General features: G+C 44.5%; 1 protein-coding gene across 1 annotated transcript; it reads left to right on the forward strand.

Moving 5' to 3' along the window:
* Window positions 1-3,901: 3,901 nt before the first annotated feature.
* On the forward strand, window positions 3,902-20,339 carry LOC308166818 (zinc finger BED domain-containing protein 5-like; the record flags this gene model as incomplete). The annotated part of the gene is made up of 4 exons (XM_080541142.1): window positions 3,902-4,007; window positions 4,303-4,403; window positions 5,902-6,789; window positions 19,878-20,339. The coding sequence occupies 4 exons, from the start codon at window positions 3,902-3,904 to the stop codon at window positions 20,337-20,339; spliced, it is 1,557 nt and encodes a 518-aa protein (XP_080397268.1).
* Window positions 20,340-20,672: the final 333 nt, after the last annotated feature.

Below are 20,672 nucleotides of genomic sequence, written 5' to 3' on the forward strand. Positions count from 1 at the left end.
ATTTCATGTGACTTCCGCTGTTCACACGGCCATGAATAAATCAGACCTGAGTCGCATGTCGGCAAAAACGTCGGATTTGAGTCACATTTCACTGCCGTGTGAACGAGGCCTTAAGGCCAATGCACACGGCCCCGATTTTGGCGCACCGCCGAATTCAATTCCATTGTTTTGAATGAGACAATGCACACGGCGTGCGATGCGATATTATCGCACGACAACATTCGATTCTCCATTCACACCAATTGAAATAATTCAAAGAATTGAGAATCGAATGTTGTCGTGCGACAAAATCGCACGCCGTGTGTATTGGCCTTTAGAATGTGGTTCTATGATTGGATCACAAACTCTGCGTCCACACGTTGTCTTAAAATGTGTTGTATTATGACCACTGTGATTGCGTCTCATAGAATGTGGACAGGTCACCTTTTACGGCAGACTTTGTCACCTTCTTTCATTGTGACCATTCAGGTTCATCTATAGTAGCTTCACCTTGGCCTCTGATAGGGCAATGTGTCTTACAGTATTATCGATACAGAATCCAATGTTTCCAGGTGTACACTGTACACAGTGTACTTAAGTGGAAATCAGGATCATATCTTCCACTACAGTATCTGAAATAAACACGTATTTTCTATAAAATAAAATAAAAAAGACACTTTCTAAACACGTTCTCTTACTAGCCAGCTTCTCTGTTGGAGTCCACTGGAATAGAAATGGCTTACGAAGTTTGCGTGTGTGTGTGTGCGTGTGTGTGTGTGTGTGTGTGTGTGTGTGTGTTTGCTGAGCATGTGAGCTGTTACGTCCACATGTGTCCTTGTTGTGTTTCCTTCCCTTCTGTGTTCTCCTCTATCATTCTCCATCCAGGTGTTGTCAATTGGCCAATCATTCCCTCATTCATCATCCCACTCCCATCCAATCAGAAGGCTGCCCATTCTCCAATCAGAGGGCTGCCCGTCTGTTTAAATGCTCCTCCTTGTCTCCCATTGTTAGTTGACTGTTTGGTTGTGTTTTGTTTGTTAGTTTGTCAACTCTTAGTTTCTTAGGTTGTTTGTGTTATTTCGTACGTACCTTTTCCATTATCCATTTAGTTGTTTGTTTAGAGTAAGATTAAGTTTGGTTGTTCGTTTGATTTAGTATTTGACTACAGTTTATTTTCTATTTTTGTATTGTCACACACTAGCCATAGGAAACAGGCGTAGGTGAGATACCCTTGGGTATACATTACATCACGTAGGCTCATCTATGTTAAATACAGTAGGCAAAGGAGCGGCTGTCATTATGTAGAATTGTACACTGGTAGGGTCACACTTTATTCTTTTGTTTCTTTGGGTTGACACCGCACATAGTCTGCCTGTTGTCCTATGGCTTGTGTTTTTGTACACCACGAAGTATTTGTTTATTAAATCATTGCACTTTAGTTTGTTCGTGTTGTGCCTTTCTTTAGTTATTTTCCCTCCCACATCTACAAGTGGCAACTTACATTACACCCTTTATGTTACGGCTCCCCCTACACCCCCTAGACGTAGAGCCATAAGACCTGGGGTTCGTAACATGAGCCATAACCCTAACCATTAAAACAAAGATCACCATCACTTTATTACCTTATTCAACTTTTTTTTTTATTAACTTTATTAACTTAATCTACTTTACTCTATTATTGCTGATTTTGTATTCTGCCGGCATGCCAATGTCTAAGAACCTGCACCCAAGCATTTTACTCTGTGTACTCTGTGTACCTGTGTACCTGTACTTGTACCTGTACTGTACTTGTACAGGACGCCCTGAGTATGGCACCCTCCCCCCTTCCCTGTGTCCGCCTCTGTCACAAAAAGGTCAGAGGTCACCGGCTAACGTGCCTCAGGGAACCCTGTTTTCAAACCTTAAGGGAGGGGGAGGGGGGGGGGGGAGAGGGAGGGGGGATTAAGTTCAGCTACAAAAATCAGCAGTCAATATGAGAATATTTGTACCTTTTTAACAGTTAATGCTACTATACATCGCTCCCTAACAACCGTCTCCCATAGGCCAGAGGTATCCTGGGTGGTAACACACCACCAAGTCACAATGAGAACTAGAGTCTGGCTAGTAGTTCAACTCTGGACATCAGAGGAGTGACAAGAGACAGCCTGGACACGTTCAAGTTCAGGAGAGGAGGAGAGGGGTAGGGAGGTGGGGTGGGGTTCGGTTGGCCTTAACACGGAGAGAGAGAGAGAGAGAGAGAGAGAGAGAGAGAGAGACTCAAAACAACAACAACAACAACAGTCATAGTAAATAAATCTGTTCCCTTAAGAGACACACAGTCGCATTCCCTGCGCCTTTAAACGTTGTGAGTCTACAGAGAAAGTAGACCGGGTAGAGAGAGAGAGAGAGAGAGAAACAAAAGCCATCATTTCTGAAGGTAGAAATACGAAAAGGATCATGGCTTTTTGGCACGTTGCACCTGCAACCGATGCTTCAATCCATGCTTTTGAAGTTCAAACAGCCTCACAGTCATCCATGAACTCATAGGGGACATAAGTAATTGTATAATAATAATATATACATATAAAATACGTAATTTCACATTCTCTTCCTTGTTCAGTTGTTTGTAGAAAGTTGTAGAAATGACAAAAAAGAGCCAGGGAGCGGCCAGCCCGGAGGACCAACCCGGAGGTGTGTTGGTGTGTGTGTGTGTGTGTGTGTGTGTGTGTGCGTGCGTGTCATGACAACTGATGCTTCAATCACAATGTCGCGCAATATCAACGTCAGTCACTGTTGAAGTTCAAACAGTCATCCATGAACTCATAGGGGACAAGTCATTATATAATAATAATATATAAATATAAAATACGTAATTTCACATTCTCTTACTTGTTTTTCATATTGTAGTCACGTACAACGATAGTTCAAGAACAACAAGAACGAAGCATGAGGGGAATTCGCGCCTTGTTACTGTAAGTGTAACCATCACTATTAGCACACACGTCCCTGCAGTTATACCAGTGTTGTGTAACCATGTAGCCATGAATGATGCCACACCTCCTCTGTTCTGCTCCTGCAGGTCTGTTTGGGTGACAAGGCCACCAATGCCTCTGTGGCCACGGTTGCCCCCGTCATGGCCACCCCCATCATGGCCGCCCCCGAGGACAACCAGGTCCAGAGAGCAGCCCCCCCCCCGGAGGTCCAGGCTGAACCCGAGGCCAGCTCTGCCTCTGTGGCCGTGGCTGCCCCCGGGGACAACCAACCCAAGGCTTCATATGCCAATGTGGTTCAGGTAGGCATCCCGCAGGTACAGGTACTCCAGGGGGGAGCGAGCCAGGCCGAGAGAGCAGCCCCCAGGGTCCAGAGAGCAGCCCCCCCGAGGGAGAAGTCTCGTCTAGCCCGGTCGTGTGTGCGTGTGCAGGCGGAGGAGGAGGAGAAGGGGAGGGCCCTGTTGGAGGCCAAGGACTCTGAGCTGGAGGCTGAGAAGGCCAGCAGCGCTCTGGCAAAGGCGGAGTTGGAGAGAGCGAGGGAGGAGTTGGAGAGAGCGAGGCAGAGTGAGGCCCTGGTGGACAAGGCAGCGGAGGAGGCTCTGGTCCTTTGCAGGGAGGAGGTGGAAGAAGGCAGACTGAGAGAGAGCGGCCTCCGCCAAAAGCTCCACGTTATGGAGCAGGAGGAGAGGAACCTCCTCTGTGACAACTCCGACCTGGATAAGGAGAGGCGCCAGGCCCTCGCTGCCCAGCGAGACATTGAGAGGAGCCTGACCAAGGTCAGGGCGACCCTCCTGGAGACCGCCAACGCCGCCAGGGAGGCAGAGGACCAGATCAAGGCCCTGCAGAGAGAGGCCCTGGTGAACAAGCTGGCGGCTGAGAAGGCTCTGGCGTTTGGCAGGGAGGTGGAGGAAGGCCGACTGAGAGAGAGAGACCTCCAACAAAAACTCCACGTTATGGAGCAGGAGGAGAGGAGCCAGGCCAATGCCAGGGCCCTGGAGAGTGAGGCAGCTGAGGCTCTGGTCCTCACCAGAGCTGCCCTGCTGTTGGACCTGGAGAAGAGCAGGGATGAGGCCTGCACGAAGCTCCAGGAGGACAGAGACCGGAGGGGGAAGGAGAAGGCCTCCCTCACAGCCGCCCACCGGCGCACCGCTGAGGCTGAGGAGAGCAGCAGGGCGGAGGTGGACGCGCTGAAGTGCGAGTTGGACGCCATGTGGGAAGAAAAGGAAAAGAGAGAAGAAAAGTGTAAAGATCTTAAATATTTAGGGTTAGGGTTAGCATTAGGGTTAGGCTTTGGGTTAAAACGTTTATTGGGTTAACTATCTTTAACCCAATGAACGTTTTATAAATAAATAAGAAGACCTAGAAAAGAAAGAGGAGAAGCTGCAGCAGGTGGAGGACCAGAGCAAGCTGCAGCAGGGGGAGGACCAGAGCGAGGAGGAGCTGGACGGACTGGAGGTCAGGAGCGAAGACCTAGAAAAGAAAGAGGAGAAGAAGAAGTCCAAAGTTCCCTACTTACGTTTAGGGTTAGGCATATTTAGCTTTGTATTTATAACTATTTCTTTGGTTTCATTTCTTTAATAAATAAAAAAAAATGATGTGAGACTTTGTGATTTCATTACAAAAGTAAGTAATTAGTGTGCTTGCTGTAGGCAAAGTCAACCAGGACTATATACACGTGTCCGACAGGTCTAAGAGCACCACTGAGACATGGGAACTGGCAGCCTTTCTCTGACAAGACAAGACCACTTGGAAAATATGAAAAACACAAAACATGTTTGCCATTTCTACAGATTTAACAATACACAGATATCTTACATCAAAATGTTAATCTCTTCACACTGTCACTCCACAGCTGAATATCTAAGCTATGCTAATGTCCTTGGTCCTATGGTTGTACACTGTAGGTCTGTATATCACTACCGTAATCAAATCATTATGATGTAATACATGTTTCTAACCGACACATTTTCACTATAAGTTACGGTAATAGGAGAATATCACATACTTGACTCGTTGTGTTCCACTTTTATGTGGCATTCATCATATGTGGTTGTGATGTAGCAAACAAGCCCACTAATTAATGTAGATACAAGTTAACCAATGCTGATTTGGGTGTCTTGAAAAAAAGAATGCTCTTTCTTTTTTTCAATGTACTGTATATGACATCTTCTATATTTACATTTTAAAATATGTTATAAAAAAATCCAAATAATAATTGTTCTTTAAACAAGTTTAACTTTTATTTTGAAACAATGCTCATTTACATACACCCGAGGTAGCTCTTATCGCTTATCACCGTTTTCGCGGCTTCAAAGTTAAAACATGAATGGAATATTTTTTATACATACATACGATATGATACACATTTTACTCTTGTTTTTTAAATGAAAAATAAGGACCAAAGGACTATTGAGATACATCCACCACTGCCACCGGATAGGACGGTCAACTCTAACAAGCAGCTGCGTTAGCTGGCTAGTTTTTATCTAAGCTCTGCCTGAGAGGGAGGGAGGGAGGGAGGGAGGGAGGGGGGGAGGGAGGGAAAAGAGGGAGAGAGAGAAGGGAAAAGAGGGAGAGAGAGAGTGAAGAGAAAACAGAGAGCCTGTTTCTTTTTGTTTACCACTAACCGAACTGTCCAGTAGCCTATACTTGTTTTATTATATTTTCTCCCCCATCGTTTCGTTTCATGTGAGCTAAATGGATGTAGATAGGGAACAGGAGGAGAGGGAGAGCCCAGCTGTGATTGGGTCTGATGGCATTGATGAACAGGCAGGTTCATCTCAAGTACGCCCTTCATGCCAAACGCACAGCAGGCCTGTTCCGCCGCTAGTAGCATCCTATTATCTCCCTGCTGATAGCCAAATGTGGGCAGCCGTTCACAATTGGAGAGAAGTTGGTACTCCCTGCCATCAAAGAAGTAATATCTACTGTGATGGAGCGTGATCCCACACAGGTGCTGAAATCCATCCCACTCAGCAATGACACCGTAGCACGCAGGATAGATGAGATGGGCGCCGATACAGAGGAGCAGCTGTGTGCCATCCTGCGGGAAACTCCATTCAGCCTTCAGCTGGATGAGACAACCACTGCTGACAATAAGGCTCTGTTGATGGCCTATGTCCGCTATAGTGCCTCCAACAGTCAGGAGATGGCTGAGGAATTTTTATTTTCCAAATATCTGGAAACAGACACCAAGGGCCAGACCATTTTTAATGCACTGGATGCATATCTACAGGAGAAGTCAATCCCAATCAAGAACATCCTTGCTTGTGCCACTGACGGTGCCCCATCCATGGTTGGCAGGTACCGTGGCTTCACCGCTCTGCTGAAGGAGCAGGTCCCGCATGTCCTCACAGTCCACTGTGTCTTGCACCGCCACAACCTTGTGGCCAAATCTAACAGTCCACCTCTCCATGAGTCTCTCAATGTTACAGTCAAGGCAATAAACAAAATAAAAGCCCACGCCCTGAATACCAGATTGTTCAGACAGCTGTGTCAGGAAAATGACGAGACCTTTGAGCGTCTTCTTCTCCACACTGAGGTCCGCTGGCTCTCAAAAGGAAACTGCCTTGCTCGCTTTTGTGAGCTGTTTGACAGCATCGTGGAGTTCCTGGAGGAGGTGGATGCAGCTCTTGGGGAACAGGTGTCATCCAGCCGCTGCGACATCATGTACCTCGCAGACTTCTTTGGAAAAATGAATGAAGTCACACTGAAGCGCCAAGGAAAAGGAGTTACTCTGGTCCAGAGCAAGGCGGTCATCCAGAGTCTCACCTCCAGGCTGGATCTATACAGGCAGAGCATAGGCAGGAGGCAGTTTGCTCATTTCCCGCTGTTGACCAAGGTAATCTAGCCTAGGCTACTAAATTATGATGTAATAAATGTAGGCTACTCTATGCAAAACTATATTTGTGTTTGTAGTATATTTTTACACATTAATAGCCTTCTTATATTCACGTATATTTTACACATATATTCACGTATATTTTACACATATTACACGTATATTTTTATTACTTCAAATACACTTTATTAAATACTTTTATTATTTCAATACAAAAGATCTCGGGAAGATCTTTTGAATTGTCGCGCATGCGCAGTCACACACACACGCATATGCACGCCCCCGAGGGTCTAGGCCAATCAGAGGCCTAGAAGGAAGGGTCATGATTGGCCAAGAACATACTGTGATGTGATTGGCTGAGGGCCGCTATAAAACTTCTGTGCAGAGGCTCGAGCGGCCTGCTCTGCTGACTATCTCGACTGTGACTGTTTTGTGTGCCTGTAATCTGAGGACCCGACCTTTTTTGAATAAATACTTTTAAAACTTTGGCCAGGAATTTTCACCTCTTCTTTTATCACTGAAACAGAGAAATATTCGACATAAGTGGCAACCACGAAGGGACATTTCCATAGCTCTGGATGATCGGTCGTTTTGCAATTCTTCAAGGCAACAAGGGTAAGTTTCTGCTGAATTCGCGAGGACAAGGCGGAGCTGCGCAAAATAGACTGTGTATATCGATTGAGCTATATTTAAATCGGATCTTCTTGAAGTATATAACTGGGTCGAGGTCAGTCAGAGAGAGCCGGGTTGTAAAACCTGTATTGTGAAAAGTGTTTTAATTGTACGATTTTTATCGTGTGTGTGGTTATTGTGGTATAGCAGAGAAGAAGCTGCTGTAGTCTTGTTTTGAGAACAAGGTATTAGCACAAGCTAGGGGGAGACGTTTTTCTAGCGGGCTAATAACTGTGGTTTGTATCAGGCAATAGTCTGGTGGAGTGTAAAAGCTCAGGAGATAGCTCTATTCAAATGGTATGGAATTGGAATTCCTAGTTTGAAAGAGCAGAGTCCGTGCTAGTGAGCAGAAAATAGCGCTATTTTAGAGATATGCATTGTTAAATTACTTGAGAAGCACGGAGGAAAAACGTGGTTTGAATAGAAAGGGCGCTATTTTTTCTTTGTGTGAAACGCATGTCAGAGAAGGCCGCTAGTTGAAAAGGGCGCCATATTTTTTCTTTGTGTGAAACGCATGTCAGAGAAGGCCGCTAGTTGAAAAGGGCGCCATATTTTTTCTTTGTGTGAATGCATGTCTGAATTGGCGCCAATTTTTTCCTTTGTGTGAATGGATGCAGACTCAGTAGACACACAGGGCCTAGTAGAAAGCATATGTCATTTTAGAAGTATTTGAATAAGATTATCTTGGCAAATAATACGTTGAACTGCATTGAAAGATATTCTTGAAAATTGCTGTGTCGTGGAGAATAATAATTATTGTGGAAAAGCAGTGTTGTGAAGATTAATCTTACAGTCTTGGCTTCTTTCCCCCTGACATCCATTTTTTTCAAATACACACGCGCGGGTTTTGATAAATGTCAGTACTCATCTCTTAAAAGATAACGATAAAACCATACACATAGACTGGGATTGATAAAAATAGAGATAGAGTGAATTGATCTCGGGGTATTTCAAATAAGTTTAAAGGTACGGTTACTCGGAAAACGGGAGGGAAAACGGGCCAGCACATTTTAAACACAGAGAGCATGCGGAGCCAATAGGCCCGCTTTACAGAATATTGGTGAAAGAATCTAAAAGGTTAATGCATATATTGATGTTGTGAATGACTTTTCAGTATCACATTGATTTAACTAATTACTTATCAGTTGAATTAATTATTCAGATCATTCATTTTCTGTTTCCCAAAACAATTGATTGATTCCATAAGTTTTAAATCAATGTATATGATGATATAGTGAATAATTCTAACTAATCATTCATTCCTTTCACTTAACAATTGATTTAGGTATAGATTGTAAAAGTAAAAAAGATAGATTGAGAGTTTTAGGTAAGATATAGTCATTCTGTAAAGACATCTTCGGTGTGGCGGCCTCTACTGGTCGAGACACGATAGGACGTTTTTAATTCTTTACTGCCATCTAGTGGAAGAGACACGATAGGACGTTTTTAATTCTTTACTGCCATCTAGTGGAAGAGACACGATAGGACGTTTTTAATTATTTACTGCCCTCTGGTGGATGAAACAAGATAGGACGTTTTTAATTGTGTACTGCCCTCTAGTGGATGAAACAATATAAGACATTTTTAATTGTTTGCTGCTCTCCAGTGGACGGAATACGATAAGACACTGGAACACTGGTTCTCCATCAGTGCATCCGCCTGAGGTCGACGATATAGTCTTTTACAATGATAAATGGAGGGTTACTTCAATTAATTTAAGTAATTACAAATTGATTTAATTAATTATTCAGATTATTTCATTTTCAGTTTTCACAAAACTTTGATCAATTGGTTTATAGTGGTCTAGGGATGACGTTTTCTTCCACAGGATTACATCAATGAAGTGTAAATGACTAAGTCTAGTTGATTGTGCATTCCTTCCGAGTAGCAGGTCGATTTCCTTACAGATTGTAATTGATAATTGATCATTTTGTTCCTTTCAAATAACAAATCGATTTCCTTACAGATTGTAATGAATAATTAATCATTTTATTCCTTCCCAATGACAAGTCGATTTCTTTACAGGTTGTGATTAATATTCGTGTTTTACATCTTTTTATTTGAAGTTAAGTTCTTTTTTCACAGTTCTTGATTAAAGAATAGCAGAACAGTTTCTATCCGAGGATTGATCAAGCAAGGGGTTGTGGATCAGAAAGACTCAGAGCGTGACCTGCTGTTGTAATTTGATAATTGTGTTGAACAGCCTTTGTAGTTTAATAATTAAGTTGACCTGAACTATAATTAATATTGATTGAGCAATTAACTGACACACCTTCATACATAATAAGGGAAAAAACCATTTAGATTAAAACACATACACATAGATTACATTTAAGTCAATAATACACAATACCACTGAAACAATCCGTTGTTCCGGAGTTGTAGTGTTCTGTGTGGACAGTTGACACAGTTAAGAGTTGGACTAGTATCTGTTTAGCAGATACAGCAACAGAAGGTGGGTTGTAAGGAAAGTACACCTTATAGCATATTTTCAGCATATTAAGCAGTATAAATATTTCAAACATGGGAGCCAAACCCAGTAACATTGTGAGGGCTGTTAATACAGACAAGGGAATATTAGCAAATTCATCTCCTGTGGCTATAGTGGAAAAAATGAATCCTCTTGTTAAGGAGATTAGCGAAATATCAACGAAATGGAATATTCGTTGGGCAGACATTGAACAACCATGGCCAGCAGAGGGCACCTTTGATTTACAATTAATTGCAACATTGGAGATACTTATCAATGCACATAAGGCGCATCAAAAAGGAAAGATTAGATCAGAGAAACGCAGGTTAGAGTTAGCTATTTTAGACCTCTTCAAGGTAGAGGGGCAGAAAGTAGCATTAGCTTGGAATGAGAAAACAGCTCACATGGATCCAGAAAAAAGAGATGAATTGGCCAAAGCAATGGAAGAGAAAGTGAACATTCCATTCTCACACACAGCTCCAATCTCCAGTCCTCCTCCCTATGCCAAGAGACTGGAGGACAATTCTCAGCGGATCTACCCTCAGGTCCCTGTCCTAAGTACGAGTGGAACCTTCACTATCCAAGATAAGGATGAAAATGTACTAGAGAGGGGAAGAGCGAAAGTGACCGTGGACTTCGAACCAGAGAACAGGTCAGGTGCCAAACAGAAAAAGAAGGAGGAGCCGAGGGGAAAAGGGGACGACAGGAGGGACAAGACGGATGACGGTGAAGATGGCAGTGGAGGAGATGGCAAAGATTCCAGTGATGACAGCAATGCACAAGGAGGCTACAGTTCTCCGATAAGAAAACTACTAGCCAGGGCCGAAAAGCAGGGAGGGAAAATACGCTATAAGAAGGGAAAAGAAGAAAATAGTTCTGAAGATGAGCAGAAGTCTCTGAAGGCAGGGAAGAGAAGAGAGAGCTTAAAGCAAAAGAAGAAGAAGCTGCAGGAAGACAGGGATGAAGAGGAGGGAGAAAGGAGGGCAAGAAAACTCCGTGCGAAAATCCTAAGAAACGAAGAGGACTACAGACAACAGCTGCAGGACCTAGACGTAGAGAGAGAAACGTGTCGTCAATCTCAAGCGGCAGCATCACCTGCATCCCGGTTGAACTCCCCAAGGTCCGGAGCGACACCAAGGCGGGAAGTAAAAACGGAGCCACAAGAGCCACAAGTAAGCGATTATGAAACAGCATCGGAAGAAGAGGAAACTCAGGGGAACTTCCCAGTGCTGATTCGAGGTAACCAGATGGAATATCGTCCTTGGAATCATACGGATCTGTCAGAAGTGATCGAAAAACTCCCAGTCCTGGAAGATGGAGGCCACCCTTGGACGACGCAAGTCGACGTGAGATTGACAGGAACGCACGCTGCTATGGGGGATTTGAAAAGACTCTTAGCTACCATTACAGGATTGGACACCATGCAGGAAATATTGATGAAGGCGGGACTTCATAGATATATCGATACATCCGTTTATGATCCAGAACTCTTCGCAGCAAACAGAGGCAAGCTGTGGAAGGCAATCAGAGAAACATACCCTACTCACATTCACCCAGACAATGTCATTGTGAAGCCCCTGGGGGGAGATGAAAATCCCCGGGGGTTCGTTGCCCGTGTGCACTCCCAATGGAGAAGTGTGACAGGGAAGGATGCCGAAGATAACCCGTTAGAAAAAGCCATAATCAGGGAAAAGATTCAACAAGGTCTCCCTACCCCAGTTAAGAACAAGTTAGCAGAAGTGGTGGGGCTACGACACATGAGCAAGGCTGTTTATATAGACAACATAGCACACCAAGTAGAATTATTTAGAAAGAAGATTCAGGCACAGAAGGCACAAGACGAGGACTCACTCAGAAAACTAACTCAAGTGCAATTGACAGAAGGCAAGAAAACCAGAGAGAGAGAGCAGACTATAGCCCTACAGGTCCCATCTCAGCCACAGCAACTGCAAATTGTCCCTCCCCAGTCATACCCACAGGGGCCACAAGGGGGGAATCCATACCCACAGGGGCCACCAGGGGTGCAAGTGGTTCCATACAACCAGCCTGGCCAAGGACCACCACAAGAGGGATGGACCGCAGCACCGAGGAGGGTACTAGGACCATGTTTCGTATGCGGCCAGTATGGACACTTAAAACGTACCTGCTTTAAGAAGAACCAGGGGGGCGCAGGGGGGAAACAGAAAGGAGGATATAAGCCCCCTGCTGCACCGGCTCCAGGAGTGGTGAACCCCTATGGAGGCCCAGCAGCTGCGCTATAGGGGTGCCCAGAAGATCCGAAAGGGGGGTGCCAGCTGGTGGTGACAAACAGGCCTGAAGATGAACCTACAATATGGGTGTCGGTCAACCAACGTCCATTAGAATTGATGGTGGACAGTGGAGCAGCCTACACCTGTCTGAAGCCTGAAGACGCCACGCACCTTCCTATGTCTGGGAGATATGTGAAGACAATCGGATTCGAGGGAATTAAACAGCTGATCCCTACCACTGAGCTTGTAAGCTTAGAGTACAAAGGACAGAGAGCAGATCTGTCAATACTTGTATCAGAACACACGCCAATAGGGCTACTAGGGAGAGATGCACTATGCCAGTTAAATTGTACCGTGAAATGCACACCGGACGGCTGTCAGGTGACAGTGCCACAAGAGAACAGACAACTGTCTGTCATGATGGACAACAACGCATCTATGGTATATTGGGTGGGAGGGCTTAGCCCAGACCTAATGGAACCAGCAAGGATGTGGGACAATTATATCCTGGCACACATGGCAGAGGCCAGAAGGCCTACTGATCCATTGCATTGTACACTCCAGTATTTTAGAGAAGTTGCAGATGCAACCCCAGATGAGTGGCTGAAGCATCAGCCAAAACAGGTACAGCTTAGTGCAAGTTGTATAATCCTAGGCCCTCAGGGAGTGGCTATGAAGATAAACAGTGACACTTATCTAGATCAGGAGCATAAGATTGAGGGTAGCATCCCTCATGTGACACTTATGATATCTGAACACTATAAGCAGAAGCATTTAGGGGCAATGATGGCAGACTCAGAAAAAGCCAGATTTGTAACGACAAAAGAAAACCCTGCTATCTGGAGGAGCATTGATGGACAGTTCACCAAACTGATGATCTCTGCTCAAGGAATAGGACATCCGCAGACTGTGAAGCTAATGAACCAGCTAATCCTTCCTGTACAAGCTGACAGAGACCTCAGAGAAGAAATGATGCAGAATGTGCCAGCCGACCTGTGGGCAAAGAACAGTACAGACATTGGATTTGTGAAATCAGCTCGTCCATTGAGAGTTGAACTCATACCGGGTGCAGAACCCCCTTGGAAAAACCAATACCCATTGAAACAGGAAGCAATTGATGGAATTGAGCCACAGATCAAAGGACTGTTAGAGGCAGGAGTCCTGAAGATAACTCAATATCCGTTAAGCAATACACCTCTTCTGCCAGTGACGAAACCTGATGGTTCATATCGTCTGGTACATGACCTACGGGCTGTGAATGAGGTAGTCGTCAGCTATCCAGCTGAAGTTCCTGATCCTCATGTGCTGTTGACTCAGATTCCATCTACAGCCAAAGTATTTACAGTGATTGATTTATGCGGGGCTTTCTTTTCTATACCTCTTAGTGTAGAAAGTCAAGGGTTATTTGGGTTTACCTACAAAGGTCAGCATTATCAATATACCAGAATGCCACAGGGGTACAAACACAGTCCTCATGTTTTTAATCAGGTCTTAAGGGAGGACTTAGACGGGTTAGAACAGATGATAAGTAGTACTGCCATTCAGTACATGGATGACATACTCCTTTGTGCCCCAGATGAAGAAACATGTCACAGGGATTCCGTCAAACTGTTAAAGGTTTTGGCGGAGAAGGGACACAAGGTGTCTAAAAAGAAGCTACAGTATTGTCAGGAAAAGGTAACTTACTTAGGACAATCCATTACACAGGGACATCGCAGCGTCACAAATGAACATTTGGAAGCTATTCAGAAGGCTCCAAAACCACGAACGGTTAGGGAAATGATGATGTTTTTGGGCATTACTGGGTATAGTTCAGCATGGGTGGAGGATTACTCTAGACTAGTCGCTCCATTGAGGGGGATGATTAAGGAAACAGGTAGCGATAACCTCCAATCTTGCATTACTTGGACAAGGGAAGCTGATTTGGCGTTTGAGACAATTAAACACAAATTGCAAGAAGCGCCAGCTTTAGCGCTTCCAGATTATTCCAAAGAATTTGGATTGTATGTTTCTTCTTCAGCCGAGGGGAAGTATGCCTGCGCTGTTCTCACGCAACCAACAGGCATTGGACCTAGTCCACAGCCCATAGCCTATTACTCTGTCGCATATTCAGAGGTAGAAATGGGTTTCGCGCCATGTTACAGAGCAATGGCCGGGGCTTATCTTATGTACGAGAAGGCAACAGCCTTAACAATGGGGTACCCAATTACCATTCTCTGCCACCACAGTCTAAGGAACCTCTTGAATCAAGGCAAGTACACTTTGACGATGCCTAGGATTAGGGATTATTACAGGATGTTGGAAAGGGAAGATGTAACCTTACTAAGATGTAACACACTTAACCCAGCAGAGACCTTGCCAACCCCAGAAGATGGGGAACCACACGATTGTGTGAAGGAAGCTACGAGGTACTCTAAGCTTAGAGCAGATCTACTAGCTTTGCCTTTAAAGGAAGCTGACGTTGAGTATTGGACTGATGGATCTTGTTACCGGGTAGGAGAACATTTACGTGCCGGGTATGCCATAGTCCGATCCCAAAATTCGGAGTTCATTGTGGAACAAGCCGAGGCTGTTCCTCAGCCTTGTTCAGCTCAGTTGGCTGAATTGATTGCCCTCACAGAAGCATGCAATTTGGGAACCGGACAAAGAGTGACAGTATACACCGACTCTGCCTATGCCCACAATGTGTGTCATTTACATGGAGCTGTATGGAAGGGACGGGGTTTTAAGAAAACTGATGGTTCGCCTATTCAGCACCACGCTCAAATCATGAAGCTGTTACAAGCCATGATGAAACCAAGGGAATTAGCCATAGTGAAGTGTGCCGCACACAGATCTGACTCATCACATGTCACACAAGGTAACAGGGCTGCAGATGATGCAGCCAAAGCTATTACAGGAGCAGACAAAGCAGGTAAAGTTCTGCTGGTCACACATGAAGTACAGTTACAGGGCATGGTCACGCTTGAGGATTTGTTGATGTTACAGAGTGAGGCAAATGCGCTAGACAAAAACTTATGGTTAACAAGAGGAGCTAGTCAGGATGACACAGGTCTATGGAGAAATCATGAGGGGCTGGTTGTGGCACCCCCAGATTTATTAGGCGTACTGATACAGGAAGCCCATGGATTAGCACATGTGTCCAGGGGGGAGGTAAGACGCAAGATCACCAAGGAATATGGTTTTTGGGCTCCATATTTGTTGGAACAAATAGACCATGTCCTTGGTCAATGTGTGGTCTGTTTGAAGAACAATATCAGACCTGGAATACCAGTGGGAACTGGGCATATCCCTACCCCAAACGGGCCAATGAAACATTTAGTGATTGATTATGTGGACATGATTCAACCTATTGCAGGATACAGGTACTTGCTAGTTGTAGTAGACAGGTTCAGCAGATGGGTAGAAGCTTGCCCCACTCGAAGAAAGGATGCTCAGTCTGTAGCAAAGTTCCTATGCAGGGAAGTCATGCCTAGGTTTGGAATTCCAGATAGGATATCGTCAGACAATGGTAAGGAATTTGTGGATAAGACGGTAAAGCTTATACTACAAAAGTTGGGAATCAAGCAGAGACTTGGGTGTATTTACTCACCTCAAAGCCAGGGGATAGTAGAGAGGATGAACGGGGTCCTTAAGAACCGTCTTTCTAAGGTCTGTAAGCATACAGGTCTTAATTGGTTGGAAGGACTCCCTCTTGCATTGATGGCCTGTCGTTCCAGTGAGATTCGAGGGCTGCACTTGACTCCCCATGAACTGGTAATGGGGAGGATAATGACAGCTCCCTGTGTGCGAACCAGTGGGAAAGGGCCAAGTTTGGCTCTCCTGGAGAGTGACATGAAAGCCTATGTACAGTACATGACTAACCGGCAAAAGAGTATCTCTTCTTATGTGCTCCACAAACAGGAACGTGAAGAGGAGGTGAACGCACAGGAGAGGAAGGACGCGTTGCAACCGGGTGACAAAGTATACGTGAAGGTCTACAGACGGAAGTGGCATGAGGCTCGACGGGAAGGACCATACGAGGTCGTTCGGTGCACTGGGACTGCCCTCCAAATCAAGGGGTCCCCCACCTGGTATCACGTTCATCACTGCATCAAGGCACCCAATGAGGACGATGAGGGAGAACCTCAGCAGGATGGTGAGGAGGCCCCTGGGGACGAGGAAGTCCACAGCTTGGACATCCAGGCTGACGAAGATGTTGGTGAGTATCTGCGCCATGATGCAGATGATGCCGGGGGCCTCGTCCCAGACCTTGTCCAGCCCACTGATGAGTGGGTCAACGGAGACCGTGAAGGATCCAGTGACTGCGACACCCCTCTTGGGGGTTCTACCGAGCCTGGTGTTGCCCCTGTTGTCACCCCTTCCGACCCTGACAATGCTCCAGACGGAGATGTCAGCAACCCGGGCGGATGCCCGGACCGAGGTACCATTGAGAGACACAGACCTGTCAGTGATACACCTCAACCAGTCAGACCCCGTAAAACACCAAGGCCAATTAGGAGGAAACTCAAGCCATGCCGTTTCAGAGACTGATATACCCCTTAGTGTTCCTACCCCATTGACTTCTTTGGACAATGTTACACTTTACTCACACACTGTTATGCCTGGACGTCAGAGAAGAATGATCATAGCAAGTAGAGCTTTTGCTTGCCCACATTCACGTTGTACTATTGATGATTGTTTGATCTATACCGCCGAAGAGAGCGAGTGGTATTTATTGGATACTACATATGTTACACTTGAACAATACTCAAGCAACATGCAAGAAACTCGTGTGACATTAACTAATGTTGACCAGGAAGAGAGCTCGTATTGGTGTGCTAGACGTGATATCGGTGAACCGGTGTCTAGTAAATCCAACAATTTCAAGGACAAAATTTGTAGGACCAGGCCTGACTATCCACACCACTATAGGTTGGACTGTGAGACATTGGTGCATAAATATGTTCACGATGAGTTACCAGGAAAGGTTGAAAATGTTGCTGTGAAGGCTCCTACGAAGGCGATTGTAGTCGCTACTGACGATTATTTGTTGTATGATTCTAATCACCTGGGGACACGGTCCCACCCTAATTCTGCCACTAGTATCATGAAAGATTTTGCTTCAAAAATGAATTATTCTGATTGCTGGATTTGTCAACAGGTCCCTGTAAGTGCGTCTGCTCCTATGTTTTTCCCCATACCGTTAACTAAAGCAGAATGGCTTCATTATAATTGGCAGGGTTTAGCCCCATTTGTTTTACAGGGCAAGAACCAGAGCTCTTCTTGTCAGCCCAGCACGATTCTGGTTCCTTTAAATTCTTCCTATGCAGGTGTGGATATTGGTGTGTTGGAACGTCTGACAGCAGCGGTTAACAAACACCATAGGCCTAGCGGTGTGGGGAAGGTTATTATTGATAGGCTTACACATTTGTCACAACCAACAGGTCCGAAGAAGATATATATTATCCAAGCTATGTTCGCTCAATTAAATGGTACTGCATTGAGTCCTCATCTGTCATGTTCTGGGAGTGTGACTTCTACACGGTGGAGGGGTTCAGTTGTTATTTCTGGATTAAAATGTAAAGTTGTTGATTGTGCTATGGTGCCTCAAATGAAATTACATGATACCAATACTACCAGACGGCAGAGAGGCACCACGCAGCTTAAAGTCATGCCTCTCGTAAATGTTACAACCTGTATTGACATTCAAGTACGGCCCAAGATCAGCTCGGTTCGTCAGTTAGGGGCTGCGTCTTGTATAGGTGGAACCATTTTCTCGTATCCTGGTACGGAGCTTCAACTCCCGGAACATGTGTTTCTTGTGTGTGATAATGATGCATTCTCTAAGCTTCCTGCTTTGATTGAGGGTGGTTGTTATTTGGCTCATCTGATACCTTTGATTAGGAAAGTTACTCGGGAGGTGATGTCTGTACTTCACAAACAAGCAACCCATCGTAGTCGTAGGGCGTTGTCTACCGCTCAGAAGTTTTTTGGCCTACTATTCCCAAGTTATGGTGTCTACAACTCTCAGACTGAATTAAGTGCCTTATCATCCGTTCTTGAAAAACACATTAATGCTTCGGATGCTGTAGTGTCTGCCCTGGCCACTGAATTGACTGAAACTAAGAATGTAGCTCTCCAAAATAGAATGGCTTTGGACATTATTTTGGCCAGTCAGGGTGGTACTTGTGCTTTGATAGGCGGTGAATGCTGCAGTTATATTTCGGATTCTGGTGACGCTTTGCATGATTTTCATGAATCTAACAAGAAGGGTGTAGAGGATTTACATAAAGAACACGGTTGGAATATGTTAGATTTCTTTGATTCTGCTTTTTCAGGTATTGGTAATATGATCAGGTCCGTCGCTATTATTTTTGTTGTCATTATCATCTGTATTATGTTACTTGGTATTTTGATCAAATGTTGTGGAAAGTGTATTTCTGATGTTCCTATTAATGCTTTAATGTTGACCAACATAGCTGATGAGCAAAAGCTGGATTCTGTTTTGCTTTCTGATTTTGTTTCTTCTTTTGATGATTTGTTTATTAAGTGATGTTTTATGATTATTTGCTTCGATTACTGTTTGTTTCTTTCTATATCATGTGATTGATGTCAGTTGAGAAGTGGTGTGGTGGTTATGCAAAGATAGGAAAGCGGTTCTGTTCCTAGCGCAACGAAGAAAACGCTCTTGACTGGGAAAGGATATCAATCTGAGACAGCGGTAAAGGCTGTTCTCCAACTGGGTTCATGTGCTAGTAACCTCTGTCCCTGGCGCTTCAAGGACAAAGAAAACATCGGTCGTTGGAAGTTTCTATATTAATTTGTGCATGATGGACTGTGTTTAGTTTAATTGTGGTTGTTATTTTCAAGATTCTTTTTGTTGTTGGTTGATTTCTATTTTTTGCATGATGTCTTTGGGTTCTTAATAGTTATTTTTTATTTTTTATTTTTTAATTTTTTATTTTTTTATTTTTTTTATATTTTCTTAGCTGTGATATGTGGGGTTTGTGTTTTTGTTTTGGTTTATGTGATCATTTAGTTTCGGAACACCCTCTGGGTGGTCCGAGGGGGGATGTGTAGTATATTTTTACACATTAATAGCCTTCTTATATTCACGTATATTTTACACATATATTCACGTATATTTTACACATATTACACGTATATTTTTATTACTTCAAATACACTTTATTAAATACTTTTATTATTTCAATACAAAAGATCTCGGGAAGATCTTTTGAATTGTCGCGCATGCGCAGTCACACACACACGCATATGCACGCCCCCGAGGGTCTAGGCCAATCAGAGGCCTAGAAGGAAGGGTCATGATTGGCCAAGAACATACTGTGATGTGATTGGCTGAGGGCCGCTATAAAACTTCTGTGCAGAGGCTCGAGCGGCCTGCTCTGCTGACTATCTCGACTGTGACTGTTTTGTGTGCCTGTAATCTGAGGACCCGACCTTTTTTGAATAAATACTTTTAAAACTTTGGCCAGGAATTTTCACCTCTTCTTTTATCACTGAAACAGAGAAATATTCGACATGTTCCTGGTTAGTATAAATAACTTATGTTCTGTGTTCTTATGTATTATGAGTATAAACTTTAAGAAACATCAATTAGTTAACTATTAGTTAATTAGTTAGCAATAAAATAACCAGTTCAAAATCAGTAACATTCTGCACAGATAACAATTTCCTGGTTATGCTCATTGCAGGTGTCTGAGGCTCTTACCGATGAGCGCCTCCTCATTTACACAGAGCACCTGAGGATGGTGAATGCTGACTTGAAGATCCGCTTCAGGGATCTTTTGGACCTTGATGTTCCCATCTGGGTGGTGCAACCCTTTCAGGCGGACGTGGCGGAATGCGAGCAAGCAATCCAGGAGCATCTCATCGACATCCAGAGTGACGATGAGGCCCAGGCTATTTTCCGCACCTCTGGCTGGGGCAACATGTGGGTCAAGTACTCTCAGCGTTACCCGGCTCTGTGGGAGAAAGTGAGGCTGCTTCTTCTGGCTTTCCCAACCACATACCTGGTGGAGCAGGGATTCAGCCAGGTCCTCCACATGCAGTCCAAGTACCGCAATCGCTTGGACTTGACGGCCTCAGGTGCACTGCGACTGAAACTAACTTCTCTGCAACCCGCAGTGAACCACCAAGCGCAGGGCTCACACTAATCCCCCCCCCCCCCCCCGTGCAATTTGGCGAAATGTCACACCAGCACACTTAAAAAACGAACAATGTTAGTTGTAATGTACAGTTTTGTAGCCTACTGTTTGTTCTGCACCAGACGTGTGCAATTGCTGCTGTTCCGTAGCGTCTGTCTGTATTCTGTTTGTATTCTCTTGTCTGAGTTTGTTTAACACTCATAAACATAATTTGTATTCACATTCACATGGCTTTTCTGCTCTCTGATGACTAATGATAATGATATTCCAACTGCCCAGTTAAATCCAATTTATTATTTGGCATTCAGTGACATGCTTTTTAAATGATATAACACAGAATAT

The sequence above is a fragment of the Nansenia antarctica genome (assembly GCF_963989245.1).
Source record: "Nansenia antarctica genome assembly, chromosome: 10".
Taxonomy (NCBI): domain Eukaryota; kingdom Metazoa; phylum Chordata; class Actinopteri; order Argentiniformes; family Microstomatidae; genus Nansenia; species Nansenia antarctica.